Source organism: Phalacrocorax carbo, chromosome 8, assembly GCF_963921805.1.
Source record: "Phalacrocorax carbo chromosome 8, bPhaCar2.1, whole genome shotgun sequence".
Lineage (NCBI taxonomy): Eukaryota > Metazoa > Chordata > Aves > Suliformes > Phalacrocoracidae > Phalacrocorax > Phalacrocorax carbo.
This window is the reverse complement of record NC_087520.1, coordinates 3,819,996-3,847,226: the sequence shown is the minus strand read 5'-3', so window position 1 is coordinate 3,847,226 and position 27,231 is coordinate 3,819,996. Positions and strand designations below refer to the sequence as shown.

Here is a 27,231-nt window from a genome sequence, read left to right as displayed (position 1 = left end):
ACCATCCGTGTCAGCTGGCTCTGGAGACCAGCCTCCAGCCAGATGGAAGGGTACCACACGGTGGGGTACAGCACCACCGCGGGCTTACTGGAAGAACAAACCCCAAGGTAGGACTGAGTGACGACGCTGACTGACAGAGATGCTCTGGGGGGACAAAAAATGCCAGTGACGGAAGAAAAGTTTGAGTCTGCTAGAACTAATTTTCCCAAATTCCCTCTCAGTTTGTATCACCTAAATATTACGTTTTAGCTAAAAGTAGAATTTATCACCTGTTGGCACATTGTATTTATCTCAATTGATCAAATACATTATTTTTATTTATAAGAAAGGACTGATGGACTTGCATGAGTTCAATTAATTTTATTGAGTAGCCAAATCTGATAAATTAGCACAGATAAAATAAGCATTTGCATGTGTTACAAATGACTTTTTACAGGAATAAAACAGTGAAAATTACAAACTGTAAAAAGGAGGACAAGTAAATCCTGTCTTAAATTCAGAAGGGGGAAGATTTATAACTTCATACTGAAGATCAAATGTTTGAGTTCAGAAAACAAAGATTTAATATTACAATATTATACACGACTTTACAAAATTAAATTTACTATAAGGATTACATCCATAATAGTAAACAGAACCTTAAAATCACATTTAATGGTCCCTTATTTAACAGCCATTCTGCATCTTTGATTAAATTCTGTTAAGAAATTAATTCTAAATAAATGAAAAGTGAATAATTCTAATTATTGCAACACAGTCTACGTGGACTTAGACTCAAATATATTAAATTAAAAACAATAATGAAAGCAAAGTAAAATGGATGGTAACAATGTTGGCTGAACACTAATGTGTCAAATACAGAAATAGTTTTAAAAAAAAATTCTTCAACTAGAAAAATAGAGTACATTTGCAGTGGTAGAGTTGTCGTGCTGAGATCTAAGTACCAGAGCCACTCTTCCCTATTTTTGTAGTTCATCTTCAGTGTCCTCATTTTTCAATTGCAAGTAAAAATGACACATCATAGGTAGTTTGTGTGTTCATCTGTCCTGTATTGCCCATCCAGCATTACAAGGTGAACCAGCAGGCCTTTCCCACCACAAGGGAATAAACTAACAAAGTTCAATACAGAATTTCTTCCAAAGTGAAGAATGCTCCAAGAGGGTTCATCTGATTTGTGTTGATAATGTTTTGCTCTGTGAAACTTAGGGACTCTAATTCAAAGTTGTTAATTGCCACAAATCTTGACATCTTTAGCTATTAGTCTGGTGTATGTAAAGCAATTAAGCCATTTTTGACATTTATGTTTTTAAAAAAAATAAGGGATATAGTAGCAAAATATAGTCATAGTAAGAAACAGACTTTGGGTGGGCTGTTAGATGCAAGGATGTTTTTCAACATCCGAGTGATAATATATCCAAAACACAAGGTTTAAGTCATAACCTATGCAAGTGCATAGCTTCCATTTATGATTTAAATGAAGAGACCCCTTTCCCCCAGAAAAAAAGAAATCAGACCGTCAAAACTTAAAAAAAATCTCTTCAGTACAACTAGAAACTGTGCAATTCTCTGAAAAGCTGTTCAAGTAAATATACTCCTGTTTGCTATGGAGAGAGCAGACAGGGAAGCTTAAATTGGTTCTAGAATAGTCTTTTCATGCTATTTTATACATTGTTCTGAACTTTAGCTTCTTGTGCTCAAGCGACAAGAACAATTTCCCCAAAGAAACTCCTCCCCTGAAGTAAGGCAACTCCTGACAATCACGTGCAGCTACAGCCTGAAATGGTCGCAAATGATTACCCTATGGTGTCCTTTGACATTTGTATCACAAAATATAAGTTAGCTAGCCTAATCACAGTACATGTCTGACCACTTAGAAGTGTTTTACCTGTTCAAATTACTTGCCCCAGGAAGTAGGTTTTGCAAGACCTTTAAGTTTACCAGTGTTAAACACAAAAAAACAAACCAAGATTTTTCCATATGGAACACTTCCTTGGGCACAAGGATACAGTAACTTAAATACTCTTTACACTGGTAGCTATCAATGATAGCTTATTCTCCAAGCCAGAATGATTATCAATACACTTTTATAAAATGATGTAAATATTTTTGTATATTAATTTTCACTTCAAGTCCAATGTCAACTCCCATCTGTAGCTCTGGCAGGGATCTGAATATATTTAAAGCTTTTTATTTGGTGCACACTGGCTTTGGACCTAGGCTCATTACACAGCTGCAGTAAAAAAACCCCAAACATTTGAAAACTTCAAGCATGTCTCAAACCATAAACAAATCTGTAAATGTGATATAATATTTTTGTCTTTGGAAAAATAATTTCCAATTTTAACATCAGAATATTCAATGTTGTCTTGAAACATTAGGTTTGAAGTGCCATCATACAAACTCGCTTCAGAAACACACTAGATTTTAGGGGCCTAACATTCAGCTAATGTAAACAAAAGCCAAAAGTCTACTGAAACATAAACCAAAAAATATTTGAGATATCCTTTCTTGCCCTTCCCCTCCCACACCATTCACAAACTGAAATGAAAACTATTCCTTTTACTGAAGAAAAACAAAGCTTGCCATCTACCTAAGTCTACTTTTGCTGCTGACTCAGCCACTGACTTCTTAAGAAGTGTCTCACATAGGGCCCGCTCCTCCCCACTGTTTTTTTAATTGGAATACTGACTTTTTTAATAAGCTTTAACAAATTCAGCCATCTTGTCTGGGTTAAGCTTACCTTTAGTCCTATTAGCCATAATGCAATCCAAACACTGGATTTTACACTTCATAAAGTATTTGTTCGTTTCACAATGAACAGTCGTTTCATTGCTACTTTAATTTAAGATGAACATTGAGATGCTCTGTCTGTAATCACTGGATGCACTTAGAAAGAATTTCCCTGCAAATCATGATCAGTATTGTGAGGTTTCATATCTAGCAGCAAAAAAAAAAAAGCAGAGAGTTACAGAAATATACATTTTGAACAACAAAGTACTTTTTATTTTACAAAATGTATTTCACCTTTTTCAGTATTGCCTTTGTAAATGTACTTCATGCTGCAACTACTTACAGTAAAAACATGATTTGCAGCAAATTAAAGGTGCTCAACAAGTTCCAATAGTTTGATTTTTTTTTTAAGGTACAACATTATGTAGTTGCATGTTTGATTCTCAGATGTGGTCCTTTATTTGCTTTAGTTTGTTGAAATCACAGTGAGAACTTCTCATCAACTGCCTCAGGCCACAGATTTAATGAAGATATTACAAGCACAATCGTTCTTTACTGCAAAATCTTTCCTTAAAGAAGTGAGCCAAAGGCTAGTGTTTCATTTATTCACTTGCTGCTGTATATGAAGGAGGAATTCATAGTATGATAAGGCTGATTCTGTTCTGTCTTCAATCATATTTTGCAGAAAACTTGGTTTCAATGGACTGTCATCCCTTAAAAACAAAAATACAAGTGTTTGAGTGAAAGAAGTATTTGCCAAGAATACAGTGCAATGCATTAATAAAGGTACTTGTCAAGTGGCAATATATTTCAAGAGCTTAAGGACATATGAAAAAAGGAGCTCAAATAACCCTTGCTGGGATTAACCACAAGCGCACTTATCAGCATTTACTTCATTTATCTGCCATTAACTAAAGTTCTTGCTGTTGTTCCGTGACATTTAGTCTTTTTTTTAGCCTGTGGAAATTCTAATTGGAGACAACTCATAACAAGTCATATCTGTTGTCAAATCAACATGATATACAGCATGCACCATTGTTAAAATTCCATTAAGAAAGTTCAGTGTATGGTATCTAAATATGTATATTGTTAAGAGGTCCCTAAAGAAGCCAAAGATTGTTAAAAACCACTTACTTTATTATATATAGTATAGGGAAAAAAGGTCTCTGTTCTCTCAGCCAAGAAATGAAAGCTAGTGTTCTGATGGATTCTGCAGTTTCAAGTTCTGGGAGATGTGTCTAAGAAGCAAAAGGGTATCATTAATACAACCATGGTATTTTTCAGAAAAAAAATTAGTAAAAGGAACACTTAAAATAGCCCAACTTTATCTTATTCAGGTATAAGGAAACCCAGACAGATACATTTTGTGAGGTATAGTTTTAGTCTAGTCTCCTTTGAAAGGGTTTGAAACAGTCAAATGCACTAAACTGGTATAAACAATTGGCATCAGAATGGTGATGACTGAGCTGTGATGGTATCTGTTTTATGGCCAAAACCGAAGGGTTTCCCACTAGCCCACTGTCCTTACTATTCCCAAGTATTCTTGGCCTGCTCGCACAGTTCTGAGAAACTTAATCATTGCCAGCCTTTTCTTACTGTGTTTTCATGGGAAGATCTATAAAGCTTTAGCCTGGAGAAACTCCAAGAGAGGTAATAGAAATTCTTTCCCTGAATCTGGATTTATAGTGGATAATAACTGGAGGGCTAATATTTGAATAGTGCTATTTTAGTTCTCATGAAAATAATATTCTGGCAGCACTGTACGGCTGGCGAACAGCAACACAAGCACGTACCATGTTCTGCGGTATTGAGCCATAATTTGGAACTCCAAGGACTTGGCTGATAAAGCTCTGCCCACAGTTCTTCCCAATCCACAGGAACAGTACCTGAAAGATACCCAGGAATAACAACATTAATTCAATGCAAAACACCGTGTCAGCAGCCTCCTACACATTTTGTTCTCAGACAGAACCCATCAAGTAAATCTGGATACTTTTTAAAATCACCACCAGCACACAACTTACAGAGCCAGCGTCCATAAGGTAAGCACCATCCCTGCTCAACTTTTCCACGGACAGCTGGAGAATGGGTGGCTGAGGTATAGTTCTATCGTTTATGTTAAGAGCTCCCTAGAGGAAAAGACAAAGAAGAACATCGGTTCCCATCTTGATGCACTGAAACAGGCCCAAGAACAGAAGGTTAAACAAGAATAGGATGTGTTACATGGAACACTGAAGCTGGACCCTTTTCCTCAGTTTAGTTCAAGCCATACTTCAAGTGTGTAATTTACTAATAAATCACTTAATGTTTTATTGAGGGCGTACTTCAACTTAATTTTAGTTAATTAGTTCTAGAACTGGAATATCATATTCGTTACGTACAAGAGGTGTGATTTCTAAAATTATTCAGGCTCTTACATAAACATTCTCTCACTCCTCACACAACTACTTTGACATTTTAAAATGAAGCTACAGAGGGACAAAAAGTTAAAACCTATGTTACACTGTCTTTACACACATGTGATTTATCGTGCAAGATAACGACACAAGGCACAAAGTGAACTAAGTTAGAAAAAACCTTCCCCATCCCTCCATAGCCAGAGCCCAGCTTCTCTCCAGAAGTCATCAATCCAATCCCAAATAGCAAACGCATAAATGCAACAGATGGGAAAATACAAACCAGTAAATTTTAGCTACACAGCTTTAATGTGGAAAACTTGTGAGATTTTTAACACAAATTTATTTTCCTATCATACAGATCTTTGAGACCAGACACACAGACCACGCAGCAATGCCAATACTCACCTCATCTGTGAGGTTATCAACTCTGTACAGACTGGGATGTGTCATAAGCATGAGGTAAACAAGGGGCTGGTTTTTCACTTGACACATGGTAAAAATGCGTTCATCTAAACGTGCATTCGTCCCAGTTTGAAATGCTTTCTGCAAACAATCAGGCATTTAATTTGACCATGAAAGCAAAGTGAGATAAGCTGAATTCAGCACGCCATCTATTGTTTATTTCTAACTTACTTAAACATCTTAGAGTTCAGCCATAAGTATTTTCTCAAAATATGGTACTTTACCACTGCTGTTTTACTTCTCCACAGTTCTCTTCAGCATTTCACATACAAATCATACAATCCTCCTCATTCCCATTTCTGGGTTCTAGAATTTACCATGACCTTGCACTATCAATCCTTTTTAGCGAGCACTACAGCCGAGTTGAAAGCATCTTGAAATATCTCTCTTCTAACATACACCTCAAAAATGCTACTTGATGGAATTTAAAAGACTAAATATTGGAGCAGTTTACAGTTGGCTTCAAGGTACAGAACTTTAATTAATTCTGGATTTACAATAAAGATGTAGTCCTGGCTTGTTGAGGCAAAAAAAGTCCAGCTATAACTGAAACAAGGGCTTGCTCCTCCCACTGTTCTGGGTCAAACAGTTATACAACCTTCTACATGAAAAAGCTCCAGTGTCATTATGAACATGGTAGTAGCAACATGCTGGTTAATTCCTTATCAAAAGGTATGATCAAAGTTCTCTCTAGAACAGAAAGGCAGCTTGTCCAACACTTAAAATAACTACTCATATAAGTTCAGGGAAATCCAATCATAAATACTTACACTGAGCAAATATTGTGAAATGCTTTAAACCTTTTGTACGAACAGCCAGCCAACTGCCTCTCTGCCAGCCAGCTAGCTCTCTTAATCCACACTGAACTGCCATGTGGATCTACATTTCCAGAAATGCACAAAAATTAGATTCTTGAGAAAACTACCAGTACCCTTCCACACTCTCTAGTCAGTGTCTCTGATATTTTCCTATTCCCGTGCTTATACCACTTATACTTTTGTTTTTAGACACACTTCGAACCTCCCACTTCTCAACTAGATCATTCTCCTTAGTGATATCCTTCAAACACATTCTCTATTCCCTGTTGCTTTCCTCTGCAGGCAAGAGCAAAAGGCCTGTCCGTCATTACCCTGATACATTTGCTCCACAAAATTCTCCAAATCCCTCTCTTTTTCATAACATAGACTGCAAGATAAAAACACACGCTCACCACCTGTAAAATCATATGTTATCTACCCAGGCCTAAGAAACAATTAAATGGGCTTTGCTCTACATTGACCTTTCAAGTAATCAAGTTCTGGGGTGCAGAGAAATGGAACTGTTATCTTGAGAGAACTTTATCTGTGCAAGAAGGAATGTTCTCAGGTCTGTAAAATATGTCAGTACTCTAATGGCCAATTGCAGGAAGGCTGGGTTTATTAAACGATCTAAATCAAGCAACATCTCAATTTTGAGGCCTACAAAAATACTGAAAGAGAAGATAGATGCTATTCTGTACATCAAAGAGGTGTCCTCTGCTTCAGGCTGACATGCCAAACAGACAGTCATCCTCCTGCACAGCTTCTTTTTAACTCTTACCTGTTTTAAGAGTGCCAGTACATAAAGCGGAAAGAGCCGTAGTGAGTGGGGGGCCATGAGCCCAGGTTGTTGAATGCTTAGGACTGATGAACGGTAAGCAGACAAAGAATCTATCACTGCGTTGACCAAGGCATCCCGAGCATCACTCAAGGTAGCAGAAACTGATCGGTCCACAGCTAAAAACAGAGTACAAAGCTCAAATAAGAGGCTTTTCCTCCCTTGGTAGGGGTACAGTCACATACGTTAGCTTTCCTCATTTAAACATATGCATCTTAATAAGTTTTTACTACACTATAGAGGAAGCCAAGACAAGGGATTCGGGGAAAAAAAAAAATCAGGGGCCCATGATGATGCACCAGATTAAGACTACATCCAGGTGACTACATACAACTATACTGGTACTTTACCTAGGCCAAGCATTAAAAAAACCAAACCTCTTTGGTTTGTAACTCGGAAAGCACTCTTAGAAAGAGAGAAACTTCTAATGTCACTTCCCAGAGGATTACTGCTTGGAGCTTTAGGGATATCATCCATAGGTATCCAAACAAGATCTTATCATGCTTACCCATATTGGCTAACAGCCCAGTGATGGCTTGTACGTCTGCCCCTAGGTAGACGTCACTCAGTGATGTTACAACAGGTAAGCACATAGTGTGGACACGAATCCGTCTTTCACCTGTAAGAAAAGAAAACTGTAGCCTCCAAACAGAACTTTTGTTTCATGAAACAATTCAAGAAATGCCACCGTTTACTCAATAGCAATAAAAATTTAAGATTTAATCTAATTTATCCTATAAGTGGTAAATCGGGTAATTTCCAGTAGCTTTTAAAAACAGTTAGTTCTCAGTTTCTGGGTCAAGCCTACCTATTTTCAGACCAGAACTAAGTTTCCCAAGAAAATTCTTGGTCTGGAAGAAGCAGTAACATCAACAACATGCAGTAACGCATCACAGCTGTGATTTTGATATTAGATAAAACAGTTTGTGTCAGTTATTGCAACTGAACTGCAGCTGATGAATGGACACAAAAAGACTCATCCGGACACTGTACTGTTAATGCAGCTAACACTACCTGTACATCGTACCTTTGCTGGATGTGTACAGGAGGGCCGACTGAAAAGAAACAACCTGCATATCAGTAAGACTCTCCTCTACTGACATTTGCACAGCATATCCCGCATCTGGGTTTACGTTGGGTAACGACAACAAGTCAGTAGATCGTACGAAGAAGTTCCCATGGAAAGTATGAATGGAAAGACCTACAAAGAAAATTTATTCAATGCAATGCTTATATTTTTATAGTTGTGAAGTACAGACACCATTTACACATCTGCCATCGCTGCCAGATGGCTCTGTATCAGAATGTTGAAGGCTCTGGAGAACAGGTCTTATGAGGAGAGGTTGAGGGAATTGGGGGTGTTTAGCCTGGAGAAGGGGAGGCTGAGGCGAGATGTTCTCACTCTCTACAACTACCTGAAATGAGGCTGTAGCTAGGTGGGGGTTGGTCTCTTCTCCCAAATTACTAGCAATAGGACAAGAAGAAATGGCCTCAAGCTGCATCAGGGGAGGTTTAGATTGGATATTAAGAAGAATTTCTTCACTGCAAGAGTGGTCAGGCATTGGCACAGGCTGCCCAGAGAGGTGGGGGAGTCACCATCCCTGGAGGTATTTAAAAGACGTGTAGACGTGGCACTTCAGGGCATGGTTTAGGAGGCCTGGGGGTGTTGGGTTGATGGGCGGACCTGATGATCCTAGAGATTTTTTCCAGCCTCTATGATTCTATGTTAAGATCCTTCTCAATGAAATAAAGTGTCTTTAGGAAAGGTAAATATCCCAAACAGACAACTAAGCCATAGAATCCACAGAGCCTAGCAGAAAGCAGGAATTTGGAAGTCTAATCAATGCAGAATAGCAGTAAGTAGATTATAAAAGGAACCCCCTGTTGAAATAGCAGTCCAACAAAATTTCCAGTTTTAACCATTGTAAAATGGAACTCAGATGCCAGTAACAGTACTGCAAACAGTCTTTAATAAACTGATTCCCGGTACTGAATATTTACTTCTCTAATCTTTGTCTTTTAACCATTTAAGTTTACGTAACAGCCAGAATAACAACCAAAACGTTCCCAAATAACAGCAAACGCCCACTTCCCTTCCACCACCCCCCACCCCCCCCACCCCCCCACCCCCAAAAAAAAAAAAAAATCCAAAAAACTGTGTTCAAACCTTTGGTGCATCTTATCCTCATGACAGCCTCAAACCCAATCTTTCTAGTTAAATATCGTTTCAGTTCCTTTTGCAATTTCTCCACCTGGACAGGGTTGTGTTTGTGATGGTAAGACTGGTAGTAATAGACACTACCCGCTGAATACCTTGATATACAACCTAAAACAAAACCAACATACATTGGCAGAGTGCAGACAGTTGCTGCTGTGGTCTTTAAATATACCAGTTGAATGCAATATTCCCTTTAATTATTAAACTGTTCACACCTGCAAACAGCTCTGTTACACAGTTATAGACCCGCATACAGAGACATAGACATAACACAACTGTATGTTCAGGTGTGTATGTAGTTTCAGGTGTGAAATAATTTTCCATTGGCCTGAAATTACAGGTAGTTTGTCACTTGAAAATTTGGTTAAATGGAGGAAAAAATTCATTAAAATGCTAATGAAGCTTCATCTAACTGTGTTCACACTGATGGTTAAAAGGCATAGAAGGAGGAAAGTATTTCAGCCGCTTACACCAGGATCACAAGAATCCTGAATCACTAAGGGAGAATATGAAAACAGCTAGGGTAAATCAAGAAAGACTCAAAGATTACATTCTACTCACTGTCATGGCTCATCAAGGATGAATTTGCATCTTGACACACTAGATTCATCCAAATCAAGTTCATATACCAAATGTTAATGTAGATTCTGTGTATTTGCCCAAGAGTTACACACCTCAAAACAGCTTATTATGACTTACCTAGAGAAGCCAAGTCAGAATATTGTCCACTAAGAAGAAATAAATCCACTGCAACCTGTTGCCCTGAGCAGTCCAAGGCTAACTTCTTGTAAAAATCAGTCGATGGCGTCAGATGTATGTCCTGTTAATACAACGGCGTGTCACAAAGGAAATTCAGACTAATGCATTTACTGCCTGTTTTCAGGGACACTAATAATTGATTCTCCATCACTGATATCTTTTAAAAAAAAATTAAGATCATTAATCTGTGTTTATAGTGCTTGGTATTGGGGTTTTTGGTTTGGGGTTTTTTTTGTTCTTTCTACTACTTTAACAAAGGAAAGTTACCTCAACAAGAGAACCACAAAATTATCCCAGAACAGGCAACTCCAGAATCACCTGCGTGTACAGAACAGGGCAGTCAGTTCTCTCAACCTCTTTGCTTTTCTAACCTTTGCGGATGCTCTTTGGTTTGGCTCTTCTCGTGACTTCAGCGCTCCCATTCCCACAGACGGAAGCTGTGTCTGGAAGACCGAGATTCTACCTCCAGTGGGGGACATCAGTTTAAAGGCAGCCTGTAATGCAGGCCCCAGAGCACTCTGGGTTTCCAGGGATTTGGTAAACATCTGTGGCAAGGCCTTCAACAGATCTTGAATTAGCTACAAGTGAGAAAACAAAAGTATTAAGACTAGGAGTCTTCGGCGTTTTCTTCGTTATAGAGCTGATTCCAGAACATACATAAACATGTGTTAACATGTCTAATGTTAAGGTCTTAAAGAAAAAGCTCTAGCTAAAGTCAAGTACTGTCTTGTTTCAGGCTGGCAGAAGCTCATAGTTACACAGATAAATTAAACGACCTCTTTTTACCACCTCAAACTTGGCATGTAAACTGTAGGTGTTAGAGCATTAAGTAATCCAGAAATTATCAAGCATATCCCAAACTACGTGAAGGTCCCTAGTTATTTAAGGTAGTTCTTACCTCTTTATTTTCATTTAAATTTACTAATAAGTTTTCTGGCATTGGTATAAATACATCTGGAAGAAAAAAAAAAAGTAAGTTTTTAAAACATAACACATCAATTGTATTTGCCAACCGTTATACCTCTTAAAAAAAAACCCAAACAAACCAGTATCAGCATGTAAACCCATTCAAACACAATTATATGTATTTCTTCTTTTCTCATGAGCATATCTGTGGCTAGAATGCCGTGTTAGAGTAGCAATCAACAGGATTGAAAGATAATCAAGACTATTAAGTAAAAACACATAGCCAGCATTTTCTAGTGTTCGTCCTGCCCGGCCCTATATTGTACAGTGAAGGGTGACTTAAAGCTAATGGCAGAACAAGCACGAAGCATCAGCCACCACAGAATTTACAGCCATTTGCCAAGCGTCAGTATTCGGGATCATAAGAGAAATCTAGATAATTGTACAAATTAAGCTAGAAGTTAGGAAGGCTGCCTTCATGTTTTAAGTCACGAACAGCCACAGCATTGCTCAGACATCGGGGGCTTCATGAACGAACACACATATGCTGCTTCTAAAGCCATTACTAGAGAGACTAATGATCTGATCTAGAAACTCCCACCAGGAATATTTTTTTAAAAGGCTGTCAAAACCAGAAGTCATTAGTAGATACTAATCACAGAACTTCCTCATGCATACCTTCAATATCCGAAACTATGAGCATCTGGGGCTGAGAGAGACCTTCCTGAAGACCGTAGAAATGGATTGTGCTGTCAAATGTTATGAAGCCTATTTTTGTTCTAGTGTTCCCAGGAAGCCTAAAAATGAGACATATGGTGTTCAGCAAGATGAAATTTCATTTCTTCAGGCTTTTTTTTTTTTAACATCCACTGCATCTGTCCAAGGTTGTTACCAAGTAGTGAGCTTAACAGCTACACTGCAACAGCTTCACTAAGTCATTTTGCAGGAGAAAAAACCACCAAAACAACAAAAAAGGAGCTCATAGTAGGGTCACCTAGCAGACACTCAAGAAATTTTTTTAAGAGGGTAATAGAAATGGAACAAAAAGGAAGAAATGAGCGACAGAATACCAAGCAGCATTTATATACGCTCAAATAGCACATATTTTATGAAAAGTTTATTAGATGTATGCGTTCCTTCTAGCAAATATTTATCTAAATTTCAGCTTTTAAAAAACAGTTCAAAAAGGCATCATAAACATGATGCTTATTCTTTTTTGGAATTGGTGAAGCAGATATGAAAGAGTCAGACTGAGAAACAAGCCTCAAAATTACCTTTTATACCATGCAGCTGTGATGGGAAAAAGGCTACAGCTTTAGGCTACCTTTTAACACAAAACATTGGCCATGGCTAGGCAAAGCTATGAAATTTCTCTTCGATACAGGAAATACTGGCATGTTGATGGCTAGCACAAGTTTCAGAAGAGGAATGAAAATAGGAGATTCTAAGAAAAAGGTACTTACAAGTCAAGATTGTCTAACAGGGTCTGGCAGACTGTATTCAAGTATCCTGTCTCTATTGCATTATGAGAGACATCAAACACAAAGAGGTACACGGGTGGTTGAGGTGGACGCAGCTGAGCAAAGAAAAGATTACCTTTAATTTTCGAAATGACATTTATTAGATTGGGTTTATTAATTCCACTGCAAGTTTAAACTCTCTTAAAACAGCACACAGATGATAGCTAAAACTTCTCATTGCATCTGTCTTCTTCCAGAAGACCTACAAACACCTACATATTCTAAATACAGAACTTTGACATCACAGAAGTTTAGAAATGAAGAACTATTGGAAGTTCTTCCCAAGAGTTCTCAGATACATTCCTTGAGGCAGCAACTGTTCTACTGAGCTCTATAACAAGGCTTGTTCTGACTTCCCTCTGGAAATAGAACAAAGGGAGAGAATAACTAAAGGTAAATAAAAGCTTTACCATGTATTCAGATGGAGCCATAAACTCAATAGTAGCATTCTGGACTTCAGGTCTTTTATGAGGTTCTCCATAAACTCTTGTCACAGGATTATACATGAATTCTTCAGGAACTATGCAGATAAATTTATACATTATTACTTCACACTAGAATTATCTGTGCTGCATTTTAAAACAAATACATCAAGTTTTTTGTGCATGTTGGGCAACACTTCTTGGGAGAACTTACTAGGCAGGGCAGCTACTTTATCACCTGCTAGGGTACCTTGGGAGACTATGTCAGACTCACTGGGACTTTTTACAAGGGCATGCACTGATAGGACAAGGGGTAATGGCTTTAATAGATTTAGATTAGATATAAGGAAGAAATTCTTCACTCTGAGGGTGGTGAGGCGCTGGAAAAAGTTGCCCAGAGCAGCTGTGGATGCCCCATCCCTGGAAGTGTTCAAGGCCAGACTGGATGGGGCTTCGAGCAACGTGGTCTAGTGTGAGGCATCCCTGCCCATGGCAGGGGGTTGGAACTAGGTGATCTTTCAGGTCCCTTCCAACCCAAACCATTCTGTGAGTCTATGATCAGTAACACCACTGTCTTTGCCCATAGGAAACACTTCTCGTGTCTCACAGCCCCAGCATGACTGATGACGAACCCTGGTGCTGATACGGCTAAAAATATTACAGTCTCAAAGGTCAAGGTGGGAAAGGTTAACCCTAACAGTTTAAAGCACATATTTAAAACCTACCATCATTCACTCTGTAGCACAAATTGCATTTCCATCTCCTTTGGTCTAGAAAGCTGACAAAAGGGTTAATGTATGTCCGGCAGGAACGGCATCTCACAATAGTACTTGAAGTGACCACTGGCAATTGCTGGAAAAGAAAAGCTTCCTGTTTTAAAGCATCACCACACTAGAGCTATTCATGTATGATAACAGCATCTTCTGTGCTGTGCTTCTGGTTAGCAAATCAAAGCATACTTGTTGGAAGAAGTTGTTACTTCTGCATCCTCACAGCACCCCTACAATTCCTCAATAAGACGACTGCTCAGAACTGAGCTCTAACCGATTTGACGGCATAGGTTCCCTTTTCAAGCCTCTAGTCTTGAATTTTACACTGTTTATGACCAAATTCTACACCCAATACAGATCAAAAATCAGAAGAAACCCCCACACCTTTGAAAAATTAAATTGTGAAGAATAACAACGTTTAGAGGAGGCACTGCTAAATTCACAAAGTCTCCCGGCTATCTGAGGACATTCAAACCCCTCTAACTTTGTTAATTCTTAATTAAGTTGAGGTTTAGTATTGGGTTTGGCACAGGAAATCAATAACTACAACTGATATGTGACAAAGCTGTCTAAGCCACACTGGAACTTAGATGTGTCACCTTCTGTCATAGTCCAAGTGCTGTGCTGCTTCTAAGCTTCTGGTTTTTTGAGGTTTGGGAGGTTTTTTTGATTAAGAAGTGAGGCTTGAAGGTTTAAAAATGGTACAGAGAAAAAAGTCACAAAAATTACAATGATCTGTATGGAACAGGGAATTATCAGTTACAAGGATAATTGTTCTGGGCCAAGATTAGCCAACATACTTGACCTTCTTTTATAATCCATTGTCCAGCTCTGGACTTTAATAAAGGCACTGTTGATATTTCAGCATTTAAAGTTTGGAATATTTGTCATACCGATAAGTCTTTGAAAGGATGAAGCAGGAGCCCCAAAGGAAGTTTGGCTTTATTCAATAAGGCCTGAGTTTGAGGAATGTTAGTCAGGGTACAGCGGAACAACCTACATGGAGGACAAAGGGTTATTTTCAGAGGCTTTCAGATAATAAAATGATGTTTTCAGTAGTACAGAGCACGCTTTATATTTTTCTAGAGCTGGTGATGGTGAATTTCCATTTGCAGATAAAGAATCTTCTCCAACTCCATCAAATCATTCTGTTTTAGTCTGAGCTTGACCCACACACAGTACATACTTTGAGGTCTTACATTATTTTGTACACATGCTCTTTACACAGAGCTGAGTGTCATTTTAGTCACTCCAGTCAAAGTTAAACCTAACGACGTTCAAAATTGCACCAAACCTTTATATACTAAGTGTTACTTTGGAATACCATTCTGAGGTGGCCTTACATACAAATCTGAAGCAGCAAAGTTTAAAAAGTTGTTTTAAAACTACCCAAACCTATTAACAACCCCACAGTCATTTCTAGCAACCTCAGAACTCGGTGGCTTCCAAAGTGCAGATGCGCACAGTCCTGTTGCAAATCCAGCCCAGCTTGTTTGTATGAACAACTTCACAAAGACAATGTTATTTCCTTTACCTATCACAAAAGGCTGGCAAAGCAGGAGTGCCTGGTTATACACAGTTTGGTTGGTCTCCTCAGAGGGATTACTTGAATAATCAACTGCCAGCCTCTTGTCTGACATTGCATTTACTCCTCTCTTTTAAATGGTTACTTCCAATACAGAGGTCACTCATGTTTCTGCATTCACAGTCTTTTTGGTGCACCTCACTCCAGTGAGTTAAGTCCTGCTTTATCTTTTCTCAGGCATACTCATTGCCAGCTATATTTAAGTTTTTGTATTACGCCTGTCTGCAGCTGCCTTGCAAGCAACATATTTTTCCTTGTACTTTCTAAACAGATAATGTTCCTCACTTCAAAGTTTAAACCACATACCACCTTTAACGTAACACAGTGAAGCCTGGTTTCAATGTTTTCTACTCACAAAATGAAGGAAAAAATTTGTGAAGAGTTATGTTTACAAGTAGGAATGTACAGTTCTGTTTTGATAGATTATAGCAAATGGACAGTCTTACTCAGGATTACAGTTGAGCTTCTGGATGTCTTCATGCAAGTTTGGGACAGGAGCCTTCAAGAGGGTCGTGGGAAGAATATTTCTTTCTTGAAGAAGATTCACAGGCCTTAATCCTTCTTGCTGTAGGCTCAGGCCACCCATAGATGCAGTTAAGTGATTAGTGCCCAGGGCAGGCTACAATCAAATAAAATTTGACAGAAATTAACACTAGTTATTTGGATGAAACCCACAGTTCATTTAAAAAGCAAATATTTTTCCCTTCCAATTTTTTCATGTTTTATTTGTGTATTAACTGCCATTGTATTAGAGTGATATAATTAGAAATACTACTTGTTACATAAACTTGGACTTAGCCATGTAACACAGCAGAGGTAAAAATTAGCGTACATTTGCTACGAAGATATTGAAATACAGAGGCTCAGCTGGCAAAAGTGTTGGTCAGTTTGCTTTGAAAGTGAAGGGAAAAAACCCAAGTACTCAGCTAACAATAGCAACCCAAGGGAAGAAAAACATGCCAAAAGCAGCTGGAAGTTTTAAGAGAAATACTCTGAACAGATTCAGGGATAGAACACACTTCAGACCAAGGTAGCACATAGCTCTCCCAAACTGCTACCAAGGTGTCAGCAAAAGCATTCATTTCAGGCTACATCTATCCTCTTGAACAAAGGGCACACCAAGCAGTGAACCACAGAAGCAGCACCTAGCAGATGCACAACACACACCAGTCGTCACTTTTCCTCTGCTCACGTGCACCATGAGTAGTACCAAGATAAACACCAGACAATCTTTACCTGGTGGAAATGTTTTGATCCATCTGGATATTGCAAAGCAGATGCTTGCATTCCTGGTGCTCCGGATGGAGAAGTATTTTGGTAGCCTGGAGGTAAGGCAGGGTAAGAGTAGCCAACATTTCTATTCATCTTAAGATTCGGGGGTGCAGGAGAAGGATGTGGAGTTGCTAAAGGCAGAGTAGACAAATACTTAAAATTAATTGCTGAAGAACTGCAGCTTGCTCAATGCATTAATACAGCAGGAGGGCTTTTAGCTGTTGTTTAGTCTCTTAAGTGTAAACAACTGACAACTGCTGTCAGTTTTGCAAAGTGCTTTTCACTGCTTTACCACGCTTCCAGGCAAAGACATGTTAATTGTCAATGCTTCAAATTTCATATTTAGTTTCAAGACAGACATCAAACCAAGTACATATATTTGTACATAAAGGCCTAAACTTCTATCTTTCCCAGGCTCATAAAAAAACAAGTTACGTAACAGTAAACATTTTTCATCCCAAAGCCTTACCCATGAGGCCACCACCCTCTATTGCATCATAGCTGTTTTGGACCACAGACCCATCACTGGCAGCAGACGTAGCATCGCCTATTAAGAAAGACAGTCCCAGTAAAAATTTTCACAAGTTACTCAGAAGTTGTAATGAGGCAACTGCAAAGAAATCCTACTTGCTAGATGAATATGAAGATTAGCATAGTTTGGATCTACTTTGTTTCTGTCCCAGGACAAAACTGGATTAAATACACATCTTAGCCTCTTTAGCACACACACCTCCCCTGCTGACATGACCTCAACAAAGGACATTCATAAAACACCACAATCTTTCTTCACGGAAAACAGAAGTCCCTACACTTCGGGTTGAAGGATCTTTTAAGATTACTTTAGATCAGGTATTCGCCATAACTTCCAAGCCAATATGCAGCAAAGTGTCAGGGAACACTTCCTCCTTATCAAAGAAGTGTCTGTAGGCTAGCTGCAGTTTTCGAAGTCCCTTGGAACAAAGGTACAGAGTTCCCTGAAGAATGTTTTCCACTGATAATTCAAGGAAACACCAAATTCCTTTCATGTACACACTTAGTCCAGTACTGTTCACCAAACACCAACAGTCCTGATATGGTCACTTACCAGTCAAGATATAAATTCCAACTGAGATAAGAAAAAACCTTGAAAGTGAGAGAGCACTGCCAAAGGACAGCTTTTTGTAAGGTAACTATGTCTAAATATACAAAACCAATTATCCATTGCTAAGGAGAAGTAGGTACTCAATTTACTTTCCATTATCGTTAAAATCTTCAAAGATGACCCAGTGAAAGGAACTTAAATTATACGCTGAATCTTGCTAGTACGCAGCAGTCAGCCTACTTCACAGACTAAACATTCCTATCTCTCCAGGGCCCTGGAAATGTTTCTCTTCATTATGAAGAAAAGATTTTCTAAGTAAAAGCAGTTTCTAACACATTTCATACGTTCAAAACTAAAGCTAACTATGAATATACTGTTGTTGTACTCACACAGCTACCACATACAAGAAACTATTGATCTGAACATGCAAGGAACCAACAGTTTTCATAGAACTATGGACGTAAAAATAAAACTGCCAGCTACCGCATGGCCCCATCTAGCATGGGCACTAAATACAATACAACTGCAGGTCGGTTTGATACAGCCCTGATGAGTTCTTAAACAATGGCATATTTGTGCAGGGCCTGCTGGGGACAGAGAAAGTCTGATATCTGTCTTCAACCGCTGACACTTAACCGCCTCTACTAACAACCTTCAGAAAATGAACAGATCCAGAATATCTGTTTCAGTGATTTTACACAGAAGGGAAGAATAAGGTACAGCTACATAAACAGGCAAGGAACTATAGGGTTCTTATTTTAGCTTTCCCTGCAGAATAAAACAATACAGGAAGTTATACACAGATTATGCCCTCCACAGCAGTCTAGGACGCAGAGAAATCAGAATTTCAATATCATTTTAGAACACTAAAAATAAAAGAGGTGGCAACTATGGGAGACATGAACATGTGAAACTGCACTTAGAAACCTATCTTGAAGTGTTAATTATTTTTATTTTATTAAATGCCAACAAGAAATATTTTACCCCCTTCCAGGTCCTTACCTGTTCCTTTCAGATAAAATTACGCTGTATTAGCATCAATTTTACTAAGTGTCTAACAGAACAGTGGACTGGACTTTAAGGTTGCAGATTAGAACAAGTTGTAATGTTCGGATTCAACAAAAAGCATTTTATTTCTTACCATCTCGATTTGCAGCTGGATTTAGCTGAGACTGTGTATTAGGTGGTCCTGTTGTCAGTGTTGGTAGCCTAGTTAAAGGTGGACCACCAACTGGTGGCGGTCCTAGAGGCGGCCTTGAAGGAGGGTGGAGTGGAGTTAAAGGCTGAGTCACTGGTACAGGTGCAGATCCTGTAAAGAGGTTAATTTTTAGGATGAGTTTAACCCAGCTGAAAAGGTCACAAAAGTTTTGTTACGAAAACAGACAGAACTCTAAATAGTCCTCTTATTCAATTGATAAACAGCATTAGATGCTTAAATCGTAACATGTGTAGAAGGTTTCACAACTTCAGACTGTTTCTGTAATGCTCTTCTCATACCAGGTTCTTGTAGCTGTTATCCATGATCTCTTTCAGCTTTTTGTTGCTGCTGTTGGTATGAATTTCCAGAGGTACAGAAAGCAATCCAACTTCAATGACTAAGTCTGGGCTTTATATAAAGTTATAGTACAGTCCCCTTTTAGACAGAGAATAATGAACTAGTAGAGTCTAAACAGGTTCCTTCTGACAGGATGCTTGCCTTCCACTTCAATAATCTGATGCAAAACAGCAACGTACAGATTCCACAGCTACTAAAATTACTTGGGAAAAAGATTTCATTTGAGAAAGCATCAACAATATACACTCTGAATAAACTTGGGGTGTGAATGTGAGGTGGTTTAGCTCTGACATGTTTAACTCTCCATGTTAAAAGTCACAGGGAAGTTTTTAATTGCTTCTATTTTAAAATTCTAGTATTTTCTCCAGCCAAGACATTTAGAAACCAAATTGCTTTTCTTCCCTTCAAATAACACCAAATCCTAAGAGCATTTCCACCCCTTTGTTCCCTATTATTCGAGAGATGAGTATACTGCCCTTTAACTCTACGAAGACACCAATGTGTTTTAATATACAAGTTAGCCTTTCAAAAGGTAAAGCCAAATTGTCCAGTACCACCAGGTCTCAACATGGTACAGAAACCCGTAAGCCAGACACAAAAGTATAATGACAAATTCCCCACCACACAAAATATGCAACCCCATGAGCCTGCACAGCATTGTCACATTTGAGGGAGGCAGGAAAGTCAAAAAGGAAGAAAAAAAAAAAATAATCAAATCACATCCAGTGCAGTTATCTGTTTGCTCACTTAGTGATTGATACCGTAAAGTTAATTGATAATTGCTATATGCAGGCAACGCTGCAATCACAGAACTTGGAAGATATTCTGTGTCTGAGAGGCCGTCCAAAGTTGGCCATGCAGGCAGGGAGCTGGCAGACCTTTGTTCTAAGAATGAGCGTGATCAGCAAAATGAGTCAAATTCATTTTAGAAGTGATCATTGTTCTACAAAGAACTACCAGGGAAATTGCTCGGGAGGATTCATTATTGAATGGATATAAGAATCCTCCTATCCCAGACACTCAGGCTTATTTCATATGCCACTCCCCAAAATTTCTCGTAGTTTTCCTTACTGATTCCAAAGTACTAATTGTTTATTCCAATAAACTGCCAGAAATAGTTTCATAAATTCTGTGAGCCTAAAACAGTTTGAATACCATAACAAAATCAGTCAGGCATATAACAAGAAACTAGCATCAAGAAGTCTCTAATGAGTCTAAAGCATTTCACAAGGAAAAAAAAATTTGCTTTAACATTTAAAATATCTCTGTACGTAACTCCTATTAGCATGCTCAGAAAGATGGTTAGAAAAACCTCTGAAACAACAAAGAGCCATTTGGCAAAGAGAAACTTGAGTATTAACTGTGTTTCCATAATAATCACAAGTTATGTAAGAGAGCTATTTAGTGTTAGAAGAGCTTTTTGCCACTGCACGTACCAGCGCGCAAGCAGCGGAAACAGAAGTGGTAATTCTTTGCATCTCATGCTTCCAGGGTACTTTCTAAAGACTGACAATTATCGTTAGATAGTGAAAATTACAAGTTCAGAGGCAGGATGCTTCCCATTCCGCTGGCCTCTTTTTCAACGGCACAGAATGCTTTCCAGTTTTCTTTTCAGGCTGTGGTCACATTATTTGCATCAACCTGTCTAAGGTCATTCTGAGAGCTACCTGTATCAAGGGATTAACTGAAAGGCTAACAAGTTTTGAGCTGTGAAAGACCACGCTCACTAAACAGGACTACAGGGTTCAACTGCGAAGTCCTGAAGTCCCCACATGACTGAAGCACGTCAATGCTCCAACAGCCGCCCTGAGGGATGGTGAAGGTCACAGAATCAGCATTACCCGCAAACAGCTCCCCAAAACAACAAGGCACCATTCAGGAGTTACCTGCTTCAGGCAGCCGAAATGCCTGACCTGCGCTCTGAACTTCCATCTCCAATCCAAAGAAACCACCCCAGTATTTGTGATGTGCATTTTCTCAAAAGTATCTGCTTTGACAACCTTGTTCCACAAGCAAAACGCCGCTAAATACAGTAAATTCTGTATTTTTTTCTTTAAAGGACACTGAGAAATGGGCATTGGCAAAATATCAAAAAGTTACAGTTACCTGGCTTCATATAGCTGTTCTGAAGCAGGGGACTTCCCGGAGAAGCAGCATATTGGTAACTTCCTGGAGGATTTGTATTTCCTGATACCGACAACGGTGGCTGAGCTGACCCTGTCCCTGTGACATGAGCCAAATGGCTTGTTTGAGACCCAACTGGCTGACTCACAGGAGTCTGGCTGTACTGCCAGTTTGAAAGCACTGGCGGGCTAGCTCCAGGAGGAAAGCTACCAGCAGATGATATAGCAGCTGAGTTTTGCAATGCAGGCAGCAGCACTTGTGGAACAGGACCTGTCTGTTGTACTGGTGACCCAGAGAAAGGTGCCACTGGTGGTCTATTGAGAGTCTGCCCAGGTCCTTGATAATTGTTTAATTGAGAAACATTCTGAGAGCCACTATAGTTATACTGTCCAGAAGACTGATGGGGCGGAACCTTCGCCGGCGCCTGATGTGAATACGATCCTGGAACCGAAGGGCTATATCCCTGGCCATCTGATGAATGCATCGGCTGATTTTGAACAGGACCTGGAATTAAAAAATAATAATAATAAAACAATAAATCCTTTAGGAAGTCAGTGCTAAGTATCCCTTCTGAAAGTAAGAGATGTTCCTGGGAAACTCTCTTCTTAGGATTTTATTAGTCTCCAGCTGCACAGGACATGAATTTATGTTTATGTGTCTACACGTGCTATCAACACTTAGATCTTTGAGTTTTGGGGTTTTTTTTTGTTTTGTTTCATTGTTTTGTTTTATTTTTTTACAGTAGCCTCCCAGCCACTAAGCATTCCAGTGACTGAGGGCAACCCATCCTCCTGAACTGAAATTCACGCATGATACTATTTCTATACACAGAAACACCCAAAAGCAAGCCGACCAAAGAGGAGTGCTCTCCCACACAGCTGGCAGCCCTACAGGCGAGCAGACCGAAAGCGGAAGCATCCATTACGTAATAACTGGGTTTCCCTTGACGACTGACACCAGCTTAAACTTTAGCTTACGGCAAAGACACGAACAGCCAGTTTCACCGTAGGTCACCATGCTATTTCTCAAGTGACAGAGTTCATCTAGGAAAGTTTCTGCAGTTAATTTTAGTAAGAGAACTATTCACACACACACTGCTCATGTGAGTGGCCAACTGGTCACAACCATGGAATGAAGGGTAATTTTGTCATAAAATAATTCGCCAATCAGGAAAATAAAACTTGATGGGTTAATGCTGCTTTTTGCATATTTGTTGGTTGGTACAGCTGAACTAAGCTTTACTCATCTGAAGAAAAAGAAATGAAAAAAAGATTAATAACCCTCCAAAACAGTAACCAACACTGGCAAGAGCATCATCAAACTTCTGCTTTACACTGGGACAGAGTCATTACAGTGAGATTTCTGGCATGCCGAGAGCTCCATCAAGAAAGTTACTACTACAGGTTGCTCATATTGTTGCCACAAAATGGACATTCTGAAGGGAAACTATAAATCTTCCACTGAAATCCCTCTGAGTGGAATACACTAGATAATGCATGCCACGGCCAGCCACGACCTTAAAAATGACTAAAACACTTTCCAATGTGGCACATTTCTTTTAGCCAGTCGCACCGTGGCTTCCCGAACCCCCTTAAAGACACAGTTTGAATACTGGAGACATTCCATGTACACAGATAAACATCTGAAAGCAGAAAAGATCCCCTTCATGGTTTATAGTTAAGATTCTATTCTTTGCAACCCTGTACTGTTTTCCAGATTTCCAGACTTCGTTAAGATTTGGACAATTTCTGTTGAACCTAGATAAACAAAAGCACTTAATTTTCCAGACCAGAAGCCACTTACATTTTCAAAAAGATTCCAGAGAGATTAGCTTGGAGAGGCGATATGTATTTACCATACAAGTAGTGGAAACAGCTGCCACCAGAATGAAATCACAGAATTGCATTTAACATTAAAACAAAGACAGCTGGTTTCCTATTGAAGCATTCTAGTTAAATTTCAAAAGGTGAGGATGTTCGCATTTCCAAGTTAAAATAACTTTGAACTCGGGCATTTCTGACAATAAATTAAGCTGAACACAGAATACATTGAAACACTTCTTTAGGACAAATGCTGCACTGGTCATTCAGCTCCTCATTCCCTAGAAAGCCTTAGGCCACAGTTCAGAGCCAGCTGTTACTCCACTGAATATCGTACACATCCACGCTAACTACATACACTGGCACAGTACTACAGTGCCAGTGACCTCATCCTCACCACCACTGTTATTTGTGCCTAAAAAGTACATACCATGTTACTCTCCACCCATTAATCTCAATATGCTACTTATCGTTCAGTTAGGAAATCCTAACTGTTATACCCTACTGTCCTTCAATGCTGCTCATAAATCTTAGTAATTAAAAATTCTCTAAAATCGATGGTGTCTAAACAAAAAGCTTGCAGGCACACAAACGCTAACAATTACAACTCACCTTTGAAAATTACCCTGCAGCATATCAGATGGGTTTTTCAACAATCGATTTACAAAATCCATTGTAAATTAAACTCGCTAAATCTAAGAATGATGAAGAATCCCTACGTGATGCCAGGCCTCCTGACTGCATCACCATGCACACCGATATAGCAACATTACTGTAAGCCATGTGAAAGGTACAGAACAAATACAAATTAATTTCATAACTTGATTATTCACCTTTGAGCATGACTCTGTAGCCCAGGCAGGAATCGGAGTACTTGGATTGCTCTTACGCACTGTTTTCCCTGCTGGAGGGATAAGTTTGAGCATAAAGCAATGGAAGTGAGGTGAAACCCAAAACAGACCAACCTGATATTTTCTATGGCACTTTGCTTTAAAAATCAAATTCACCACAGCACAATGTCCCAAATTTTAATTTTTAAAGTCAGAAGCACACCAAAAAGTCTCGATAACCTACATGCAGTTCATGTTTTCAAGACAAGCCTGCATAAAGCTGCCAACAAAGCTAAAGCGACAGCACTGAGGGGTGCAAACCCTTTCCAAAGGGCTTCACAGTTCACGAAGACTTCTCACAACTTGCTGTTTTGCTGCTGCCAGGTACCCACCTTGACCTGACCTCTTTACTGAGGCCTGTCAGAAAGCACATAGGCTCTCCAGCTTTCCCCAAACACTGCTGCTGGTTTCCTGCACTGTTCTGTGAAGCCAGGAACTGACAAGGAATTCAGTGTAGACTGAAGAGCTAGACCACCTGCATGGCAGCAAAACCACCAAAGCTCAGAGCAGAAATAAGTTTGTAATACAAGAAAGGCCACCTACTTAACAGCAAAAGACACCTCTACAGGAACACAAGGTCATTGAATGTCTCTGTGATATCAGGAATAGCACCAAGATATATATGAAGGTTGCCTGATGGTTTTATAAAATGAGGAGTCAAAATATTCAGGCAGGAAGCTGGGATCCAAATCATATTTTCGGCCATACAGTATTTCAGCATCACCTACTCCAAGGCAGTTATTCAGTACATCACTTTCACCAGCCGCAACCTTTCCAACCCCTGGAGAGATGCAAGGATAAACACACCGACAAGCCGGATCCCAACCGACCTGCCATGGGATCAGTCACCACCAGTGCCCACATCAGCTGACTTTGACCCCCAGTCTCCAAGTACACCAGAGCTGACCAAACCCAACAGCTTCTAGAGCATCTCACAGCCTCAAAGTGCCATGCTAAGATATCACCCAAGGAGAGCAGAACAGATCTACAAGAATTATTTCTCCTTCTCGTTTGTACTTCAGATCTATTAGCTGGAAAGCAAATTAGTAACCTGCAGTTAAAGGAATACAGAATACTGGTTCTATTGAAAGAAAATCACAAATGAAGTAGAGGAAGGTTGTTGCTCAGCAACCTGATGCTCTGTGCTAAAAAACTCCCTGGTCAGCACATGGTGCTGCTGTGACAATTTACTGCCTTCACCAGATTCTGAGCTCGGGGACTTACCTGCAAACAGTAAAGCAAGCAACAAGTTGAGAGGAAGAGCTGGCAGCTATGTAACAATCTATCATTCTGTTGACAGCTTGCTTTGCTCACAGACGACTGCAAGTGTCACAGCAGTACTCTCGGTATGCTCTCGATTGTTTTAAAAATCTTTATTTTTACTGTAAAAGTCAAGGGTCACGGCACCTTCTCAACGTATATTTTAAACAACGCTAAGAATATGCTTGAATAATCTAATTTATTCAAAAGGCCAGCAACCTGAACCTTATCTCTGACATACCGCAAAAACTATTTAATTTTATTACCTTGTATTTGCGTAACTCTAAATTTCAGTTCTTTATTTTTCATACACCTGACAGCCGGGCAGCCTGAAAGTCCTCCTCCTCCTCCCACTGCCCCTCCAGAACTACCATCACATGCTTAATCCGACTACCGGGAAATCAGCACACACAAAGCAATGCCAGTCTGTAAATCATCCCACTTGATTACTCCATTAGCTAACGTTCTCTTTGCACATTCCCTGCTCAGACCGTAAGCAAAAGACTCTCTCTTCAGACCGTATTCATACGCTTCCCGCTTTCTTGACCCTATAAGCGACTATACAGTTGTTCATAAAATGTCGTTTTGCAGATGACTTTGAGGGAAAGTAATAAGCGCGCTGTGAAGGAGGAGGGAGAAGACAAGTCAAACCCTTTAATTGCTCATGCATAAAGCAGAAAAATCAAAAGATCTCATTATAACTAAATTGCTTATGATGCAGCACGACTACCGAAACACAGAAGCGTATAATTAAGGAACCAAGTACAGAGGATGCTGTCCGTATACACGAAATCAGGAAACACTTCCAACAGCACTGATTTCCACACTTGCAAAGAAAACAGATACAGAGGCAAGGCTCGCCTTGTGTTTCTGTCTTCCTAGCTTAAAAGGCAGGCTACTAAGTGATTCAGTTTCACCTTCAATATCTCGTTTTAAAAAAGAAAAGATCTACTTCGAGGGGGAAAAAAAAGTCATCAAGCCTTTCCCAGATCGTAGCACAGGGAACAAGATAATACGGGTTTTACGTGAATGACAAGATAAAGCCGCTCCTGCCGGGGCGGCCGGGCCCCCCGCCAGCGATAACGGCGGTGCCACATGTACAGCCCGGCTCCAAAGGGCCGGGGGCCGAGCCCGCCGCCTCGGCTGGGTCCCCCTGGGCCGGCGGGGCGCTCAGCGCGGCCCCTGCCCCATATTTTACCTCGTTAGCACGAACACGGTTTTTCTGAGAGGCGCTTTTGTCCATTTATAAGCCGAGATGCGCGAAATAAATATAGTCGGGGCTACTTTCGTCATGAAAAAAAGAGCGGAGCAAAGGTTTATTTTGCCTGGTGAACAACAGCTCTGCGCCCTGCTGGGCGCCGCTCCCGCCCGCAGCTCCCCGCCGCCCCCATCGCGGCCAGCCCCCCAGCCGGGACCCGGCCGCCCCCCGCGCCGCCCCCGCTCCCACCCCCACACCGGGTCACGCTCCCGCGAGGAGCTCGCTCACCACCACCCCCGCTCCCCGCCCCGCCGTCGGGCCCTGCGGCCCATCCACCGCCGCCGCCGCGCTCACCGTTGCTGTAGGGCTGCTGACCGGCCCCGTTCTGATTCGGGTAGCCGGGGGGCGCGGCGGGCTGGGCCATGGCGGCGGGCTGGGCTCGGCTTAGCTATGTTGGGCTCGGCTCGGCTCGGCTCAGCTCGACGGTGCCGCCCGTCTGGCGGCGCCCGGCCCAGCTCGGAGGAGGAGGGGAGGGACGGCCCCGCACCGGAACTACCGGGCGGCGCGCGCAGGCGCACTGCGTACACGTGGCACTTCCGGGAGCGGCACGCTGCGGCACTGGGCG

The 27,231-nt window shown here is 40.3% G+C and overlaps 1 protein-coding gene across 1 annotated transcript; it reads right to left on the bottom strand.

The window, feature by feature from the left end:
* Positions 1 to 345: 345 nt before the first annotated feature.
* On the bottom strand, positions 346 to 27,163 carry SEC24A (SEC24 homolog A, COPII coat complex component). The gene is made up of 23 exons (XM_064458325.1): positions 26,961 to 27,163; positions 21,421 to 21,942; positions 18,901 to 19,068; positions 17,148 to 17,225; positions 16,643 to 16,809; positions 15,853 to 16,025; positions 14,715 to 14,817; positions 13,777 to 13,903; positions 13,040 to 13,149; positions 12,573 to 12,685; positions 11,788 to 11,906; positions 11,102 to 11,157; positions 10,575 to 10,781; positions 10,144 to 10,264; positions 9,394 to 9,552; positions 8,254 to 8,427; positions 7,735 to 7,845; positions 7,170 to 7,345; positions 5,535 to 5,672; positions 4,755 to 4,859; positions 4,524 to 4,616; positions 3,865 to 3,968; positions 346 to 3,443 (listed from the first exon to the last, which is right to left on the bottom strand). Exons 1-23 carry the CDS (start codon positions 27,028 to 27,030, stop codon positions 3,329 to 3,331), a joined length of 3,309 nt encoding a protein of 1,102 aa, XP_064314395.1. The 5' UTR covers positions 27,031 to 27,163; the 3' UTR covers positions 346 to 3,328.
* Positions 27,164 to 27,231: the final 68 nt, after the last annotated feature.